Here is an 18,740-nt window from a genome sequence, read left to right on the forward strand (position 1 = left end):
GAGTTGCGTTAAGATAAGGCTTTACCCGAACTCTTTCCTAGAAACTTTTTCCACTTCGTAGACAGTCTAGTAGCAGAAAGAACATTGCTGACATTCGTTTTCACTTATTTTGCACAAATGCTTTCTACCCTGACGTTTCTGGTGGAAGATACTGAGTAGGGACGGGTGACTTGATTCTTTCAGGAAACTGTTCCCGGGAGGCCCTCTTCACAGTGTGATTCTTCTAAGCGGCCCCTCCGGTGTCGGAGAGCCACCTGCTGTGACCTGAGGGCTGCTAGTTCATAAACTCTGCCTCTGTGGCAGAGGCTGTGGCCTCACCTCGGCCCGTGTGCTCAGGAGCGTCCCAGCCCTTCCTGGGGAGGCACCCAGGTGTTAGGAACCGCGTCTGTGGGAGCCACGGTGCTCACAGCCCTGGAGCCCGGCCCAGAGCCTCCCATGGCCCCACAGCAGGCCCCACAGGAGGCAGTGCCATGGGAGCAGCGTGGGCCGCTGCAGTGGGGCCACTCTGTTCAGGCTTCCTGCTTGTAAGTCAGCAGCTACGTGCTGGAAACACAGCTGGGAGAGCGTGCAGGGTGCTCAGGGAGCACGACGTTGGCCGCGGCTGGGAACCTTTGGGGCCATGCGGCTGGCGATGTGCCGGCACTGAGGCTGGGGGTGGGGTTTGCACCTCATCCTGGGCGCTCTGGGAGGGAGGGAGACAGTCAGGTAGGGACTTGGGGTTAACAGTGCAGAAACTCACTTGCCCTTAATTTGAAAAGAGATCTGCCAGAGGGATATGGGGGCGCTCCCAGATCAGCAGGACCAGGCCTTGGGAAGGGAAGGCCCTGAGGCCCGGGGGCCGGCAGTGAGCCGTGACTTCGCGTCCATGTGTCACTTTTGTCCAAGACCCAGTTTCAGCACTAGGCGTGCCTCGCTTCCCTCACTGTGCCCCACGTGCGCCCCTTGGCGGGGACGCGGCACGGAGGTGAGTTCTACTGGTCCGTCCTACGAGGACGAAGAGGAAACTTTCCCAAACAGAAGCTGAGACACTGTCACTGAAACAGGGATGTGCTCACCTGGGTATTACCAGCCCCACTTTACAGATGAGAAGACCAAGGTCAGAGAGGCCAGTGTGCAGGCACCTTGCCCAAAGTTAAGCTGAGGCTGTGGTTCAAAGGGTGCTTTCTGACTCTGAAGTCTAATTTCTTTCTAGTGTGCATCTGGGATGGGAGCGGCTGCAGGGAACAAAGGACCAGCTGCAGAGGGCGTTGCACCCGGGCTGGAGCGGCTACCCAGGGGGCTGTGGGCTCAGCCAGGTGAGGGGTGGGCACGGGGAGCTTCACCCCCCAGGCCCTCGTCACGCTCCAGGAAGAAAAGCAGCAGCCTCCTTAGCTAAATGTGTCCATTGCAGTGTGGAGGGAGGAGCAAGCTGACTGAGGAGGTGCTGTGAGCTGTCAGAATGCAGGGGGAGTTGGAGCAGAGGGAGGAAGCAGCAGGGGTGCAGGAGGGGACCGGGAGAATGGGGCAGAAGGTGCGGAAGAGGGCGAGCTGTGTCAGGGGCTCTGCCAGCAAGTACAGAGCTCAGCCTTGTCCTGAGGAGGCCCAACTGGAGAACCACTCAAAGTGGGGACTGCAGGGTCAGCTCTGTCCTGTGGAAGGCTCTCCGGGCAGGAGTGGACAGTCTGCTCACAGTGCCTGGTGCCCTTGGCCAGGCTGCAGGAGCACCAAGGCCCGGGATGACTGGACAGCAAATGCCAGCCTACAGCGACCTACTGTCAGCTCATGGTCCTGAGTTTTCTCCGGCTTGGGGCCTTGAGCCCAGCGCAGAGTGTGGGGAGTCGTCTGGCAGAATGAGGTGTTCAGGAGGAGAGTCAGACTGAGTGCGGGGTGGGGGGGGGGGCTGCAGCTTGTCCCCCGCCCCATCTGTCCCCTCCCAGGGTGTCTGTGGGTGTCGTCCGGGCCAGGACGGGTGGTGAGGCGGCCGTGTGGAGGGCACGCTCCTGTCTCCCCCCCCCCCCCCCCGTATGATCTGTGCTCCTCGGGCACTTAGCTTCTCCACGGTTCCTGTAAAGTGAGGGAACACCGGGTAAGGGAGAAGGTGTGAGGCTCCAGGTAGCGCCTTGCATTTGCATGGGAGCTCATGTGCTTGAGGTGTTGGTGATGGCGCGGTGTCACGTCTGCCGTGGAAAGACTCACACTCCCGGCCAGTACCCATCTGCGTCTATCTTGTCACTTCCTGGATCGCGGCGAACACTGCTGCCGAGTTTGCCTCATCTTCAATTCTCGTGATCTTTTAAAGAACCAGAATGGGGGCGCCCGGGTGGCTCAGTCGGTTGAGCGTCTGACTTCAGCTCAGGTCACGATCTCCCGGTCTGTGAGTTCGAGCCCCGCGTCGGGCTCTGTGCTGGCAGCTCAGAGCCTGGAGCCTGCTTCGGATTCTGTGTCTCCCTCTCTCTCTGCCCCTCCTCTGCTCATGCTCTGTCTCTGTCTCAGAAATAAATAAATAATTAAAAAATTAAAAAAAAAAAAAAAAGAAAGAACCAGAATGTATGTGTGAACCTGAAGATACTCTACAGACTCACAATGGGCCTTTGTTCTCAGTTGAAGGCAAGGCATTTTATCATAACTTGGGGTCGGCGGGCCACTCTTGCTCACTGTCCCCCAACAGCATCATTCGTTCCCATCCACACTCACAGCATCTTCGAGTGCGTAAGAAATGGGACATTGAGCTCTAAGGCCAAGTTAAGCTGCACATCATTCATAGAAGGATAGTCAGATGATAAGACCTGAAGTGGTTTTTTTTAAACGTTTATTTATTCTTGAGAGAGCGCAAGTGGGGGAGGGGCAGAGAGAAGGGGACAGAGGATCCAAAGCAGGCTCTGTGCTGACAGTGCAGGGCCCAATGTGGGGCTCGAACTCATGAACAGTGAGATCATGACCTGAACTGAAGTCAGACGCTCAACTGACTGAGCCACCCAAGTGACCCTAGACCTGAAGTTTTAAAAATGTTTTCTGTGGGTTAACAATTGTAGGAGTTTTAAAAGCCACCAATTCAATTGGAACATTTCTGGTGCTGCAGTTAACATCAAAGCTGAGCGTTTATTTTAGTTAATAGTGAGATGGAGACCGCTCTACTCAAGGTCTCATTGGGAAGCAGAGGGCATTCGAGGGAATGATCTAGAAGAGTTGAAGGAAGGGACTGTGTACTGAGTCAAGGCCAGGGGTGAGGGGACCAGCAAGAGACACAGAAGCCTCCAGGGCAGGCACTGGCTGGAAGCATTTCCACCCCCAGGCTTGGAGGGTGAGCTGTCAACGGGACCCTGGGAGGGCAGTGGCCTTGCAGGGGCTGCCGGTGGGGGAGCCAGGCCCCAGAAGCTGTGGCTGCAGGCCAAGGACTATGGGCTGGTGGGTCGGTCGGGTCCAGTGGGACAGAAGAAGCCCACCTCTCTCCCCTGCCGCCCCAGATGGGCAAAACCAGCCCGAGAGCCAAGGAGGAGCCAGTTGCTGGCCTGGAGGACATCAGCCGTTCCTGGAGGGCAAAGCACAGAGCGCTGGGTCTGGAGGTACAGGCGGCAGAGGGGCGGACAAGGCCGGGGCCTCTCAGATAGCAGCAGGAAGGGGTGAACAAGACAGAAGCTCTGATGGGGGCATGAAGGTGGTCCGAACAAATGCAGAGATGTTTCATACTCTTGGAGGACATCGTGACCTAATACAAAGATTTCACCTCTGTCCACGTTAATCTACAAAGCCGATGCAAAATCCAATGAAAATTCTAGTTACGCTTTTGTGAATTCAGTAAACCTATTCGGAAATGAAAATGGAAGGCTAAAAGTCTAAAAATACCTAAATCACACTTAAAAATGAGAAGGATTAAAGAAAATTGGGAGTGAGGTTTGTCCTACCTGATATTTCTAAATATCTCTACGAGGTCTTGGTAATAAAATAGGGTACTTGCAGGAAATAGGAGTTTTACTAGGAAGCGGGGGAGGGCGGTTGTTGGGTAGGGGCCCGTGTTCACTCGAGAGGTGCCGGAATTCCGCCTCCATGAGATCAAGTAGGCTGTTGAGCAGAATGCAGGTGCCAGTAATTTAAAAGTTAAATTGATGATAATTTCTTCCTGTGCAACAGGTTTACGGTTTGTGGCAACTATTTTGTACTTTGGAGCTTCCTCTGATACCGGTTTTGGCAGGTAAGGTACCATAAACATGATGGCCAGTCATCTTTCTAGAGAGTTCTTTACCTTGTTTGAGAGCAACTCTTTCTGTCTTATTTAGGGGTGGGCAGGGTGTCGTGTGGGCACTGAGAGGGAACAAGCCCTTTATTTTCCCTTTCTGTAACAAGAGGGGTTGGACTGCATCACCTCTTGATCTAGAAGGTTCTGACATTTCAGTCACGGGGGATTCCTTTCGTGCTGTCTGGCTTTGCTCATTGCCTGGGCGAGGGGCAGTGTGTGCTCTTGAGAGCAGCAGTGTGGGAGGTGGCCTTCAGCCTGTTCCGCAAGACTGTGGGTGTTTGGGCCCACCCCTTGGAGAGAGCCCCTAGAAGGTCTGCGGGGCTCTCCTCTGCCTTTGCCTTCTAGCCCTCTGGGCACCCAGGTCCTGCTGGGCACTAGGAGAGCCAAGCCCCGCCCAGCACTCTGCAGCTGGCCTGGCCAGTGGCGGCTCCGTTCAGTGTGGCTGGCCACCGTGCGTCCCCATACCTACTGGCTCCAGTGCTGGGCTCGAACACTGGCCCCAGTGGACAGTTTGTCAAGGTCGGACGTGGCAGGTGCTGCCGTTGTGTCCCCGTCAGGGAGTGAGGCTTGCTCCTCATTCTTGAGTCTTTCACAGAGATGATTGGCTGATTGATAGATACAGTGCAAAGTTTATCTTCTCTGGTTTTTGAATCACAGTGATGGAAAGCCGCAGCATTCGGGTGAACGGAGAAGAAATGGAGAGGACTTCAGCACTTCTTGGGGTATGTTATTTCAGAGCCCTGGTGCCTGTCAGCCTTATTCTGCCTGTGAGTCCTTCCTCCCGCTTCCTCCCTTCCTCATTCAGGCAGCACTGTGGATGCCTCCTGTCTCTGACCCCTGCAGGGGAGCATCGCCCACCGAAGGGGTTCAGACAATCAGGACAGCTGGGTGCTCCCCCATGGGGTGTGTGTGTGGTTTCGTGGACCTTCTGGCCTTCTCAAAAGTCAGGTTCTTCTCACAAGGACATCCCCCTGTAGTGTGGTGAGGGGAATTCATGGGTTTCTTGGATTCTTTAAAAAAAGCAAGAACAGGGGCGCCTGGGTGGCTCAGTCAGTTGAACGTCCGACTTCAACTCAGGTCATGATCTCGCGGTCCGTGAGTTCGAGCCCCGCGTCGGGCTCTGGGCTGATGGCTCAGAGCCTGGAGCCTGTTTCTGATTCTGTGTTTCCCTCTCTCTCTGCCCCTCCCCCATTCATGCTCTGTCTCTCTCTGTCCCAAAAAAAAAAAAAAAAAAAAAGTTGAAAAAAAAAAACATTAAAAAAAAAAAACAAGAACAAAACTTTGAAAAATTAAAAATACAGAGAGATGCATACAGATGCATTAAAATATTTTACTGAAGTTATTTTATAGGAAACTCTGGTATAACCATTACCTAGGTCGAAGTGTAGAGTTCCCAGAAGCCCCGTGTGCCCTGTCCCTGTCAGAGCCCCTTCCTGCTGCTCCATCCTGACTTTGGGAGTCATTACGTTGTTGCTTTTCTTAGCACTTTTCCACTTCAATGCCTAAACTATAGTTGAGCTTTTCTTTGGAACTGTACGTTCATGGTGGTGGCTGACGTCTGTCCCTCGGCCTCCGTGTCCCAGCTTCACTGATGTCCTCTGTCACTTGGTGCCTGCTTGGTCTTCCATCATACCTTCCGTCCCACTGTTGATAGGCATCTGGGTTGTTGCCAGCTTGCAGCCTTTACAAGCCACACTGCACGCTTAAACGTGTCTCCCTGGGGCACAAGGCAGGTGGGCTGCTGGGGCCCCAGGATGGGCCCGCTCAGCTTTATTAAGTAACACTGAATTGCTTTCTGAAGTGGCACCTGCCAGTAGTGCACACGGTCCTGCCATTACCCATCCTTATCTGTATGGGGGACAACAGACGTTCAGTAGGAGTCATTCTGATGAGGACATAATGATATCTCATTATGATTTTGGTTTCTATTTTCCTGATTGCTCATGAGATTGAATAGCTTTTCATATCATCATTGGCTATTAGGAGTTTCTCTTTGGTAAAATATCTGTTCAAGTTTTTTACCCATTTTTATATGGCAGGTTTTATGTTTTTCTTGCTAATTTATAGAACATCTTGATATAATCTGGTTACAAGCCCGTTACATATACCTTCTGTCATTCTGTCTTACCTTTTTACCCTCCTAATGGTGTCTTTTGATGAACAGAAGTTCTTAATTATTTTTATTTTTATTTATTTATTTTTTAAAAGATTATTTTGGGGCACCTGGGTGGCTCAGTCGGTTAAGCGTCCAACTTTGGCTCAGGTCATGATCTCACAGTTTGTGGGTTCGAGCCCCACATCGGGCTCTGTTCTGACGGCTCAGAGCCTGGAGCCTGTTTCAGATTCTGTGTCTCCCTCTCTCTCTCTCTGTCCCTCCCCTGTTCATGCTCTGTCTCTGTCTCAAAAATAAAAAAATAAACAGTAAAAAAAAAAGAAAAAGATTATTTATTTTGAGAAAAAGAGCGCATGAGCAGAGGAGGGGCAGAGAGAGAGGAGAAAGAGAATTCCAAGCAGGCTCCACACTTGGAACACAGAGCTGATGTGAGGCTCTATCTCACAAACCACGAGATCATGACCTGAGCCTAAGTTGGATGCTTAACCCACTGAGCCACCCGGGCACCCCAGAAGTTCTTAATTTTTAATGTAATTTACCAATCTTTGTCTGTATGGTTAGTGCCTTTTGTATGCTGTTCAGGAAAGCATTCCCTATGTCAGGCTCATGAAGTATTCTCGTGTATTGTATTTAAAAGCTGTCTTCATTAGGGGTGCCTGGGTGGCTCAGTCGGTTGGGTGTCTGACTTTGGCTCAGGTCACGATCTCACAGTTTGTGAGTTCGAGTCCCGTGCCGGTGTCTGTGCTGACAGCTCAGAGCCTGGAGCCTGCTTTGGATTCTCTGTCCCCCTCGCTCCGTGCCCCTCCCCCACTCACACTTTGTCTGTCTCAAAAAAAAAATAAACATTAATAAACATAAATAAATAAAAATTAAAATAAAAGCTGCCTTCATTAGCCTTTGCATTTAGGTTTATAATCCACCTGGAACTGGTTTTTTTCTTTTCATGTACTTTTTAATTGAGAAAGAAATTGTATACAGCGAATGGTCTGTTTTTAATTATTGTGATAAAATGCATTTAACATAAAACTTACCATCTTAACCCTTTCTAGTTAGAGAGTATAGGGGTAGTAAATACATCCACATGATTGTACAACCATCATCACCATCTACTCCGTACCTGTAAGACTGAAATTGTATCCCTTAAGCAGTAACTTCCCATTCTGCCCTCCCCCAGCTCTTGGCAGGCACGGTTATACTTTCTGTCTATGATTTGACTACTGCGAGTACTTCATGTAAGTGGAATCATACAGAACCTGTTGTTTTGTCACTGCCTTATTCCACTCGGCATGGTGTCCTCAACATTCATCCCTGTTGTAGCAGGTGTCAGGATTTTCTTCCTTTTCGAGGCTGAATACTACTCCATTATATGTATATACCACATTTTGTTCACCATTCTTCTGTCAATGGATGTAAGCAGCTTGGGTCACTTCTATTTTTTGGCCATTGTGAATAATGCTGCTATAAAAATGGGTGTAAAAATAAATATCTCTTTGAGACTCTGCTTTTAATTCTTTTGAGTACATACCTCAAAGTGAATTGCTAGATCTTATGGTAATTTTTAATGTTTTGAGGAACCACTATACTTTTTCCACAGTGGCTGTACCATTCTCCGCTCCCACTAATAGCTCACAAGTGCACTTTCTCCACATCCTCACCAACACCTCTTGTTTTCTGTTTTGTTTTGTTTTTAAAATAGCCATTCAGTGTGTGTGAGGTGGTATCTCATTGTACTTTTGATTTGCATTCCCCTATTGATTAGTAACACTGATTTACCTTTTCATGTGCTTATTGGCCATCTGTGTATTTTTTTTGGAAAAATGTCTATTCAAGTCCTTTGCCCAGTTTTGAATCGGGGTGTTTGTTTTTTCTCTTGCTGAGTGTTAGGAGTTTTCTTGTTGAGTTTTAGGAGTTCTCTATATATTCTGGATAGTAATCGTTTATCATATAAGTGATTTTTAAATGTTTTTTCCCATTTTGTGGGATGCCTTTTTACTCTGTTGATAGTGTATTTTGATGCACAGTTTTAAAAATTTTCATAAAGTCCAATTTAAACATTTTTTTCTTAAAAAATATTTTTTTTCTTTTGTTACCTATGCCATTGTCATATCCAAGAAATCACTGCCAAATCTAGTGTTGTGAAGCTTTTGTACTGTGTTTCCTCCTAAGTGTTTTGTTTCAGGTCTTAGGTTTAGGTCCTTGGTGCATTTTGAGTAAATGTTTGTATATGGTGTGAGGTAGGGGTCCAGTTCTGCATGTGAATGTCCAGTTTTCCCAGCACCATTTGTTGAATGGATTGTACTTTCTCCATTGAATGTTCTTGGCATGCTTGTTAATTCCTAAGTATTTTACTCTTTTTGATGTTACTGTGAATGGAATTGTTTTTTTATAATTACTTTTTCAGGTAGTTCATATGTAGAAATGCAACAAGTGATTTTTGTGTGTTGATGTTGCATCCTGCTACTTTGCTGAATTCCAAATTTCTAATGGTTTTTTTTTGCTTTTTGTTTTGTTTTTGTTTGGTTGTTTTTGTTTTTGTTTGTTTTGTTTTATTTTGTTTTTTGGTGTGGACTCTTTAGAGTTTTGTACATATAAAATAATATCATCTACAAACACAGATAATTTTATTTCTTCCATCTCAATTTGGATGCCTTTTATTTATTTTCCCTGCCTAATTGCTCTAATCAGAATTTCCACTACCATGTTGAATAGAAGTGACAAAACCAAACAACCTTGCCTTGTTCCTCATCTTAGAGGATATGCTTTCAGTCTTTTACCGTTGAGTATGATGGTTCCTGTGGGTTTTTCATATATGGTTTTTGGAATGTGGACTTAGTTCCCTTCTGTTCTAGTTTGTTGAGTGTTTTTGTAAAGACCGGGTGTTAAATATTATCAAATGATTTTTGTACATCGATTCAGATGATCTTGTGTTTTTTCTCCTCCCCATTCTGTTGATGTGGCATGTTACATTGGTGTATTACATTTATGTTGTTACATTCACGCATGTATTGACTCATACCTGCATTCTAGGAACAAATCCCACTTTTTCCTGGTGTATAATCCTTTTAATATATTGCTGAATATATTGCTAGTGTTTTGTTGAGGATTTTTGCATCAATATTCATAAGGGATGTTGGTCTATAGTTTTCTTGTGTCTCTGTCTGGCTTTGGTATCAGGGTGATGCTGGCCTCATAGAATGAGTGAGGAAGTAGTCTTCCCTCCTCTCCATTATTTTGGAAAAGTTCGGGAAGGATTGTTATTGGTTCTTCTTTAAATGTTTGGTAGACTTCACCTGTGTAGCTAATGATGTGGTGCTTTTCTTTTTTGGGAGATTGATTATTGATTCAACATCCTTAATAGTTGTAGGACAATTCAGTTTTTCTATTTCTTGGTGATTTAGTCTTGGTAGGTTTTGTGACTTTAGCAATTTATTCATTTCATCTAGGTTATCCAATTTGTTGGTGTACAATCATTCATAGTACTTTTTGTTTTTGTAGAATTGATAGTAATGTCCCCACTTTCATTTCTGATTTTAGTAATTTGAGTGTTCTTGTTTTCTTAGTCCATCTAGCGAAGATTTGTTAAATTTTTTTTTGATGAACTGTTGGTTTCATTGGCTTTCTCTGTTGTTTCCCTATTATTCATTTATCTCTACGCTGATATATATGTATTGTCTCCTTCCTTTGCTAGCTTTGGGTTTAGTCTGTTCTTTTTCTAGTTTGTTAAGTTGTAAAGTTAGGTTATTGATTTTATATATTTCTTGTTTCTTAATATTTACAGCTATACATTTCCCCTTATCACTGCTTTTGCTGCATTCTGTAAGTTTTGGTACGTTGTGTTTTCATTTTCATCCATTTCTAAGTAATTTCTAAATTCCTTTTTGATTTATTCTTTGATCTTTTGGTTGTTTAAAAATGATTTGTTTAGGAGTACCTGGGTAGCTCAGTTAGTTGAGCATCTGACTCTTGATTTTGGCTCAGGTCATGATCCCAGGGTCATAGGATTGAGCCCTGCATTGGGCTCTGCGCTGAATGTGGAGCCTGCTTAAAGATTCTCTCTTTCTCTCTCTCTCTCCCTCTCCTTCTGCCCTTCTCCGCCACTTGCACTCTCTTTAAAACAAAACAAGACAAAAAAAGATTTGTTTATATTTCCACAATTTTGTGAGTCTTCCGGTTTTCTTTTTGTTACTGATTTCTAACTTCATCCAGTTGTGGTCAGAGAAGATGCTTTGTATGATATCTTTTTTTTTTTTAATCTCTTGTGCCTTAATCTGTGGCCTGACATATTGTCCTAAATAGTGTCCTGTGTGTGTGTGAGGAGAAGGTGTGTGCGGCTGTTGCTGGGCAGGTGCCCTGTATGTCTGTTGCATTGAGCTGGTTTATTGTATTAAGTCCTCTGTTTCCTTATCCCCTATGGTTGTTCTACTCGTTATTATGAATGGAGTAATCAAGTATACCAACTATTGTTGTAGAATTGTCTACTTCTGCCTTCAATTCTGTCAGTTTTTTCTTCATATATTTTGATGGTCTGTCATGGGGCATGTAAATGTTTATAATTGTTATATCATCTTGGTGTATCAGATATATGTCATCCTTTGCCTCTTGTAACCATTTTTTATTTAAAGTCTATTTTTTCTGATATTAATATTACCACCCCGCTCTACTTTGGTCACTATTTGGTCACTATTTGCATGCATCTTTCTATCCTTGTACTTTCAACCTGTCTGTATCTTTGATTTTAAAGTTTGTCTCTTGTGGACAGTGTGTAGTTGGTTCATACGTTTTTATCTATTCTGCCAGTCTCTGTCTTTTGGAGAGTTTAATCCATTTACATTTAAGTAAATACTGATAAGAAGGGACTTACTTCTGTCATTGTGCTGTTTTCTGTGTGTGTTACAGATTTTTTTGTCTCTCCTGCATTACTGTGTTCTTTGTGTTTGGTTGATTTTTTTGTAGTGAACATTTTAAATTCCTTTCTCATTTTCTTTTGTGTATATTCTATAGCTATTTTCTTTGTGGTTTCCATGGGGATGACATTTAACATCCTAACATTATAACAGTATAATTTGAGTTTATAACAGCTTAACTTGAATAACATGCAAAAACTCTGCTCCTTTACAGCTCTGTCCCCACCCCTTTCAGTTGTTGACGCCACATAATTACATCTTGATACATTGTGTGCCCCAAACATAAGCCAATAGTTTTTTTAAAGTGCATTAGTCTCTTAAATTATATAGAAAACAAGATTTGGAGTTATAAACTGAAGTTACAGTAATACTAGCTTTTATACTTATAACTGTTTATTTTTTAAGTATGGAGAAAACGAAAAGCATAGTGACAAATATGAAAAGCACAGTGACAGATTGTTATATAGTACTAGCTTATATAATTGCCCACATGTTTACCTTTCTCGAGATCTTTATTTTTCCATGTGGCTTTGAGACACTGTCTAGTGTCCTTTTGTCTCACCTGGAGGATCCCTTTAGCATTTCTTCCTGGACAGGTGAGGTGATCACATCTCCTTCGGCCTTTCTTTATCTGGGGAGGTCTTCATCTCTCCCTCATGCTTCAAGGACAGTTTTTCCAGATGCAGGATTCTTGGTTGACAGGTGTTTCTTTTAGCACTTTGAAAATATTGGCCCACTGTCCTCTGGCCTCCAGTTTCTGATGAGAAATCTTCTCATTAATCTTATTGAGGATACTTGTTTGTGATACTTCTGTCTCTTGCTAATTTCAAGATTCTTTGTTTTTGTTTTTTGAAACTTTGATTATAATGTGCCTTGGTGTTGATCTCTTTGAGTTCCTCTTACATGAGGTTTGTGGAACTTCTTGGATGTTATATTCATGTATTTCATCAAGTTGGAGAAGTTTTAGCCATTGTTTTTTCAAATATTTTTGCTGCCCTTTTCCCTCTCTCCTCCTTCTGAGACACCCACAGTGTACATGTTGGTCTGCTTTATGGTGTCCCACAAGTCCCTTGGGCTCTGTTCACCTTTCCTCAATTTGTTTTCTGTCTTGTTCTTCTGTGACGGTAAGTTCCATTGTCCTGTCTTCAAGTTCACTGATTATTTCTTCGGCCTGCTCAAATCTGACTTTCAAGCCCCATAAGGAATTTGCTATTTCAGTTAGTGTAACTTTTCAGTAGTAGTTTTCAAGTACCCCTGTCTTTAATACCTGGCTCCCAAAAGGAGGAAAAGTGAAAAATGATGGGGGATATAAAAGGGTGCTGGCCCTTTAAATCCCCTGGAAGTCTGTTCAGCTGGAGGGAGAGGGTCTTACAACAGTGCCAGGATGGGCAACAACAGTGGCTGGCTGCCTGCCTATATGTCTGCACCTCTGTTATCAGAAGCAGCAATCAGTAATCAGAGTACAGATTCCTGATATTTGGAGGACAGGGTCCTTTTGCCCACCCTGGCTGCTGCACACTGCTCCAGAACCAGAGGATTGCCTGCCATGTGGCTGGGGTGGGAGATGGGGGATGGGTAGCTGCTACTGTGCTAAGAGCCGACATTGACCAAAAGTAGCCACAGTTTACCATCCAAACCTCCCCCTGGAAGTTGCGAGCTGCCAGCAGACTCCTGAGTCCAAAATGGTTGTTGCATCAGACAGCTTCTGCCCCTGCAACTTCTGTCCAAGGGGGAGACAGGTTCTCACTTACGGGTGCTTCCTACTCCGCCATCTTCCCAGAATCTCCTTGATGTAAATCATAAGTGCACAGCCTGACGCATTTTTCTGTATGTACACACCCATGTGACTCCAGCCAGAACAAGATATAGAATATTTCCAGCACCAAGAAGGCTCCTTTCTGTCCCCTCCTAGTCTGTACCCCTAGAGACAGCCATTAATCTGACTCTGCATTCAGTGATTTTGAGCTTCATGTAAATGGAACCGCACAGCATTGGCTCTTTGGTTCTGGCTTTTTTTTGGCTCACAATCCACCTATGGGACTTGCTTGTTTGGTTGAGTTTAGCGGAAGTGGCTTCCAGGACAACTTGCTGTGATCACAGCGGCTGTGATTATTCATGTGCGTAAACTGTGGTGGATGTCAGTGCTCCTGCCTCTTGGTTTTATGTCTAAAAGTGAAACTGCTGGGTCACAGGGTGTACATGAGGGTAGTAGGTGCCCCCAAGTAGCTCCTGGACTTGGTTGTGACCTTGTCTGGTCCCATGTGCTACATGGTGCTCACTAGTGTGGTGCTGCCAGTCTTTCTCACATCAGCCATTCTGGTGGCTCTGAGGTTGTGTATCACTGTGGATTTAGTTTGCATTTCCCTGATGATTAATCATATTGAGGACCTTATCATGTGCTCGATGGCATTTTGGATATACTCTAGTGATCCAATTTTGCCAAGAATTCACCCGTTGTAAAATTTATGCTAGGGGCACCTGGGTGGCTCAGTTGGTTAAGCATCTGACTCTTTGTGTCAGCTCAGGTCATGATTTCACAGTCATGGGATTGAGTCCTACAACGGGCTCCTCACTGAGTGTGGATCCTGCTTGGGATTCTCTCCGCCCCCTCCCACCCCTCCCCCACTTGTTCGTGTTCTCTCTCTCTCTCTCATTTCTCAAAATAAAATAAATAAATTTTTAGAAATTTATGCTACTCGACCTTTTCATGTTGATTTGTAGGAATTCTTTATATATTTTGCATGTGAGTCCTTTGTAATAAATTCTGTACACAAGTCCTTTGTAATATATATTGAAAATTCTTTCTTTCCATCCAGGGTTTGGCAAACAATACTCTGTGGGCCAAAGCCATCCTGTGGCCTACTTTCATATGGCCTACAAGTTAAGAGTGGTTGTTCCAGGTTTTAAAAGTCAAACACCTAGGGGCGTCTGGGTGGCTTAGTTGGTTAAGTGTCAGACTCTTGATTTCGGCTCAGGTCGTGATCCCAGGGTTGTGAGACTGAGCCCTGCGCTGCACTGACAATGTGGAACCTGCTTGAGATTCTCTCTCTCCCTCTCTCTCTCTGCCCTTCCCCTGCTTGGACGGGTGCAGTCTCTCTCTTTGAAAAAAAGACACCTAAACATAAATGAAGGAGGATATGTGACAGAGGCCATATGTGGCCCAAAGAATCTAAAATACTTCCCAGCCCAGTCTGTGTCCATGGCTTGTCTTTTCACTCTTTTTTGTTTTTTTGTTTTTTGTTTTTTGTTTTGTTTTCACTCTTAATAGTGGCATCTTTTGGTAAACAGAACCTCTTTATTTTAGTGAAGTCCAGTGAACCTTTTTTTTTAAATGTTTAAGAATTTTTATGTGCTAGTATCTTTTGTCTGCCTTCTCGTAAAGAAAGATATTCTTCTGTGTTTTCTGATGTAAGCTGTATTATTATTTTTTAATGTTTATTTACTTTTGAGAGAGAGAACATGTGCACAAGTGGAGGAGGGGCAGCAAGAGGGCAGGACAGAGGATCGCAAGCAGGCTCCATGCTGACAACCAAGAGCCAAGAACATGAAGCAGGGCTCAAACTCATGAACTGCGAGATGATGACCAGAGCCAAAGTCGGATGCTTAACTGACTGAGCCACCCAGGCGCCCTGTAAGCTGTATTATTTTAAGCTACCATTCATTTCATGTTAATTTTTCTATCTGATATTAAGCACGGTTAAGATTTCTTCCCAAGTTAGGGGCGCCTGGGTGGCTCAGTCGGTTGAGTGTCTGACCTCGGCTCAGGTCATGATCTCATGGCTCGTGAGTTTGAGCCCCACATCGGGCTCTGTGCTGACAGAACCCGGAGCCTGCTTTGGATTCTGTGTCTCCCTCTCTCTCTGCCCCTCCCCTGCTCACGCTCTCTCTCTGTCTCTCTCAAAAATAAACATAAAAAATTAAAAAAAAAAGATTTCTTCCCAAGTTGATTTCCATTTACTTCAGCATAACTTATTAAAAGTGCCATTGTTTCCTTACTGAATTACAGTAATGTCTGTGTCATAAATCAGATCACTGTTGTCAAAAGTTCAGAAAAAAACAAAAGTAAAACCAACGGAACGCTGAAGTACTAATTAATAAAACTGTATTGTGCACACACCAAAGAGACAGTTTTCAAACCAGGATCACTCAAACTGAGAAGTGGAATGGGGCGTAGATGCAAATTGTCATAAAACAGATTATATGGCGTGGAGGCCGTGACTGCTTATTCTTCACACTCATTGATTACAGTGTTAGAATTTCTTAAGTGAAAGGGAATTCATTAGTAGTTATTTCATATCAATTTGGGGGCACAATTTGAGATTCGCTTATGATTTTCAGAGGCACAAGCAAGAAGCATCGCCGATCAAGTTGGCCTTACTTATCTTGCAAAACCAATTAAATTAAGCTTTGCTTGTATGACTAAACTGGTTTTGTCTGCTCAGGGAATTTTCAAGTCTGGTCTCCACTTGTATTTGATTTTAGCACTGTGTAACGTGGATCTTTTTCTGGACTCTGTTCTGTTCCACAGGTTTATTTGTCTATCCTTGTGCGAATACTCCCCTGCCTTAGTTACTTTAGCTTTGATATCCTATTGTATATCTTTCGTACTTACAGTCCGTCTTGCCATATAAAATTCTATCAGCTGCCTTTTTAAACACCTGCTGGGATTTTGATTGTATTCTCATGTGTATGACAAAGGACTCATACGCAGACTCTAATAGAGAACTCCTATCAATGAGAAAAAGCCAGGTGACATCGTTTTTAAATGGGCTAAAATTTGAAATAATGAAAGATGTGTGCACCCCTACCCCCCAGGCCACACAGCCAGCACAGGTGTCTAGCTGAGCTCCGCCCACAGAAGTGGTGGACAGAGCACGTTTGCTTTGGGGTGGTTTGTTCTGTGGCAGCAGGTGACTGATCCAAGCTGGCCCAGCTTCCTCTCACGAACCGGGCACTTTCAGCTGCTGTTTTGCCTGCCCAGAGCCCAGCTGGGCTCTGGGCTCGGTTCTGCCTGCCGCTTTGTAGTTTATCTATTTCTGCTCCGAAGAAATGTTTACGTTTGGTTTTGTTTCTTTTAAGAGGCTGTCTGTCTGTTTTTCTCCGTTCATGTCTATTCGTTACTTCTTGTGCCTAACTGAACACGAGGAGTGCACCGACGTGCCAGTTATCTGTGCTGGTTTAACTGGAAGCTCCTGGTGGCTCTTAATTCTCGAGATCAAACAATTTGTTACTGGAGTTTTTCTTTCCTAAGGCGTGGCTTATTCCTAAAGGGATCAATTATCTGTCTTTTAATGCTCTGCTCCTGGTTTTTCTTTTTATCATTTGTTTCTTTGACCACTGAGTTTGGGCATACTTTAACTGAAACAAGTGCCTATGGCTTCTTTTTGCTTAGATACTGTTGTTTTGTATATGCATGTCCTACTCCTAACTTCTCTGGACCCTGTTTGTGAGCTTCTTTCAGAATTCCAGTCTACAGCCCACCCTTGTCGATAAAGAATAGAATGCAGACAACCTTTCACCGGGACTGGTTGGTTTAGCCTCCACTCTTTGCTTTCTTTTCTCTCTCTTTTTTTTAAGGATTGCCAATTTTATTTATTTATTTATTTATTTATTTTTGAGAGAGAGAGCACAGTGAGGGTGAGGGGCAGAGGGAGAGGGAGGGAATCTTAATCAGGCTCCACGTTCAGCACAGAGCATGATGCAGGGCCCGATCCCATGACCCCGGGATCTTGAGCTGACCTGAAGCCAAGAGTCAGATGCTTAACCCACTGAGCTACCCAGGTGCCCTCTGTTTTTTTTAATAATTTAAAATGTTGAAGTCCTGGCTGCCTTCTACTTTTCTTCTGACTGAAATGGCAAGGGGGCAAGCCGTTTATAATCTCAGCACTCAGCACTGCATCACCGTGTCATAGGACATGGCTAGACTTTCTTCGCTTGGACGGCCCATACCTCCTGCCCCTCAAGCCGGGCTGTGTCCTGCATGGCTGGGTGTGGTTGTTCTGAGGAGCTCAGTGGTGTCCTTGTGGCTGCCCTGCCAGGTGAGAGGGCCCTATCATGTCCTCACTCTGGTCACCAGGCAGTTTGGTCCTGCGTCTTCTGCCTTGGGATATTTTGGGTGTTCCGAAGTTTACAGTACGATGCTAGATCCCTCTTCCGGTAGTAACAGTCTTCCCCGCCCCTACTTTGGTGTCTTGTTTCCTATTGTGTTTCTTTCACTTTGCTTCCTGAGGTTGGGAGAGAATGATTCTGAGAGCCTGAGTTTCCACCATGAGCCAAAATATGTACTTTTAATGTCCATTTTGGTAAGTTGTAGGTTAGTTTTTATTTTTATAAGAGCTTTTGTTGGGAATTGCTTGATGAACAAAATAAATCTTAAACTGTGAAAATATTAATGAGATCGTTTATCACATTCACAGTCTCGTCTCAAGGAATCGGAGCAGGGAGCTCATTTTGTGGCAGGAGAACAGTTTCTTAAAACAAGTAATAATCAGCTTCGAGAGGTAAAGCTAATTTTTTTTAATAAAATATACTTCTTAGGAGTTAAAGGGAGACAAGACTATATTATGTTGATTATCTGGACAGTAGGTGAACTGTCCGTGTTTTCTCACGCTGAGATTCATTCCTTCAAACCCCTGTAAATTCAAGGAAAGCAGGAGGGAAGACGGGAGGCCTGTGGCATTTGCGCGTGTGTCTTCCGGGCTGTGGCAGCCATATTCTCTTTCTCCCAAATCCGAGACCCGCTCGCTCACCACGTGTCCCTGCTTTTGTTAAAGACCTGCTGAGTCCCAGGGACCCTCTTCCCAGAACAGGGCCGCGGGGGCTCCCGTCCACCTCAGAGGCCGTGGTGAGGTTCCAAAATTGTCCCCTTTCTTTCAGAACCGATAGCGTGCTACACCGCGCGTGAATCGCCCTCGGGCGTCCTGCGCCCCTGCAGCGGGCCAAGCGGCAGTGACCCCCACGAGGTGCCCCCCCACAAGGCTGCCCTCCTCATATGAGCCGTGGAGAAACAGGCAGATGGTATGGTTTTCCAGAAGCTATGAAGTGGCTTCATTTTCTGCAAAGGACAATTTGGTGGAGTTTTGTTCTAAAAACAAATTGTTGACAATCCAGTCGCAGCCTCTTTGTTTCATGGCCCTGCCAGAAGCTAGAAACGGAAAGGCCATCGGTCTTCTTCCCTAGATTTATTTTAGAAAGTTTGAGCCGCCGTCCCTTGCCCGCCCCCTCACCCCCAGGAGCCTGTTTCTCAAAGGACAGGGAAGAGTGACATTCTGCTTTATCAGAGCGCCGAGTGTAAGTGGATGCTCAGCGTCCAGTTAGTGCTGTCGGGTCCATAGGAGGTGGACTCGTGTTGCTGTGGTGCGGACAGCCGTGGGGGCTGTTTATGCTTCCTGTGCGCCGCGCCCCTCCCCATGCACGTTACCACCCCAGCACTGCATGTTCTGCACCTTTAGAGCGTCCCCACCTGCGGCCCTCAGTAGCCCAGGCGGCAGTGCTCGAGGGAATCACAGCC

General features: G+C 45.4%; 1 protein-coding gene across 2 annotated transcripts in view; it reads left to right on the forward strand.

The window, feature by feature from the left end:
- Positions 1-610: 610 nt before the first annotated feature.
- Positions 611-18,740, forward strand: part of POLN (DNA polymerase nu) — a 111,351-nt gene continuing 93,221 nt past the window's right edge. Inside the window, exons 1-5 of one of the 2 annotated variants that reach the window (XM_047847291.1) lie at positions 611-1,295; positions 3,444-3,542; positions 4,108-4,168; positions 4,871-4,935; positions 17,647-17,730. In XM_047847291.1, the coding sequence (XP_047703247.1) occupies positions 3,444-3,542; positions 4,108-4,168; positions 4,871-4,935; positions 17,647-17,730 (309 nt within the window). In that variant the 5' untranslated portion in view covers positions 611-1,295. Of the gene's footprint in view, positions 1,296-3,245; positions 3,543-4,107; positions 4,169-4,870; positions 4,936-17,646; positions 17,731-18,740 lie in introns of those variants that run through there. The other variant, XM_047847290.1, reaches the window with a different exon arrangement.

This window comes from Prionailurus viverrinus, unplaced genomic scaffold (assembly GCF_022837055.1).
Source record: "Prionailurus viverrinus isolate Anna unplaced genomic scaffold, UM_Priviv_1.0 scaffold_45, whole genome shotgun sequence".
In the NCBI taxonomy this organism is placed as follows: Eukaryota; Metazoa; Chordata; class Mammalia; order Carnivora; family Felidae; genus Prionailurus; species Prionailurus viverrinus.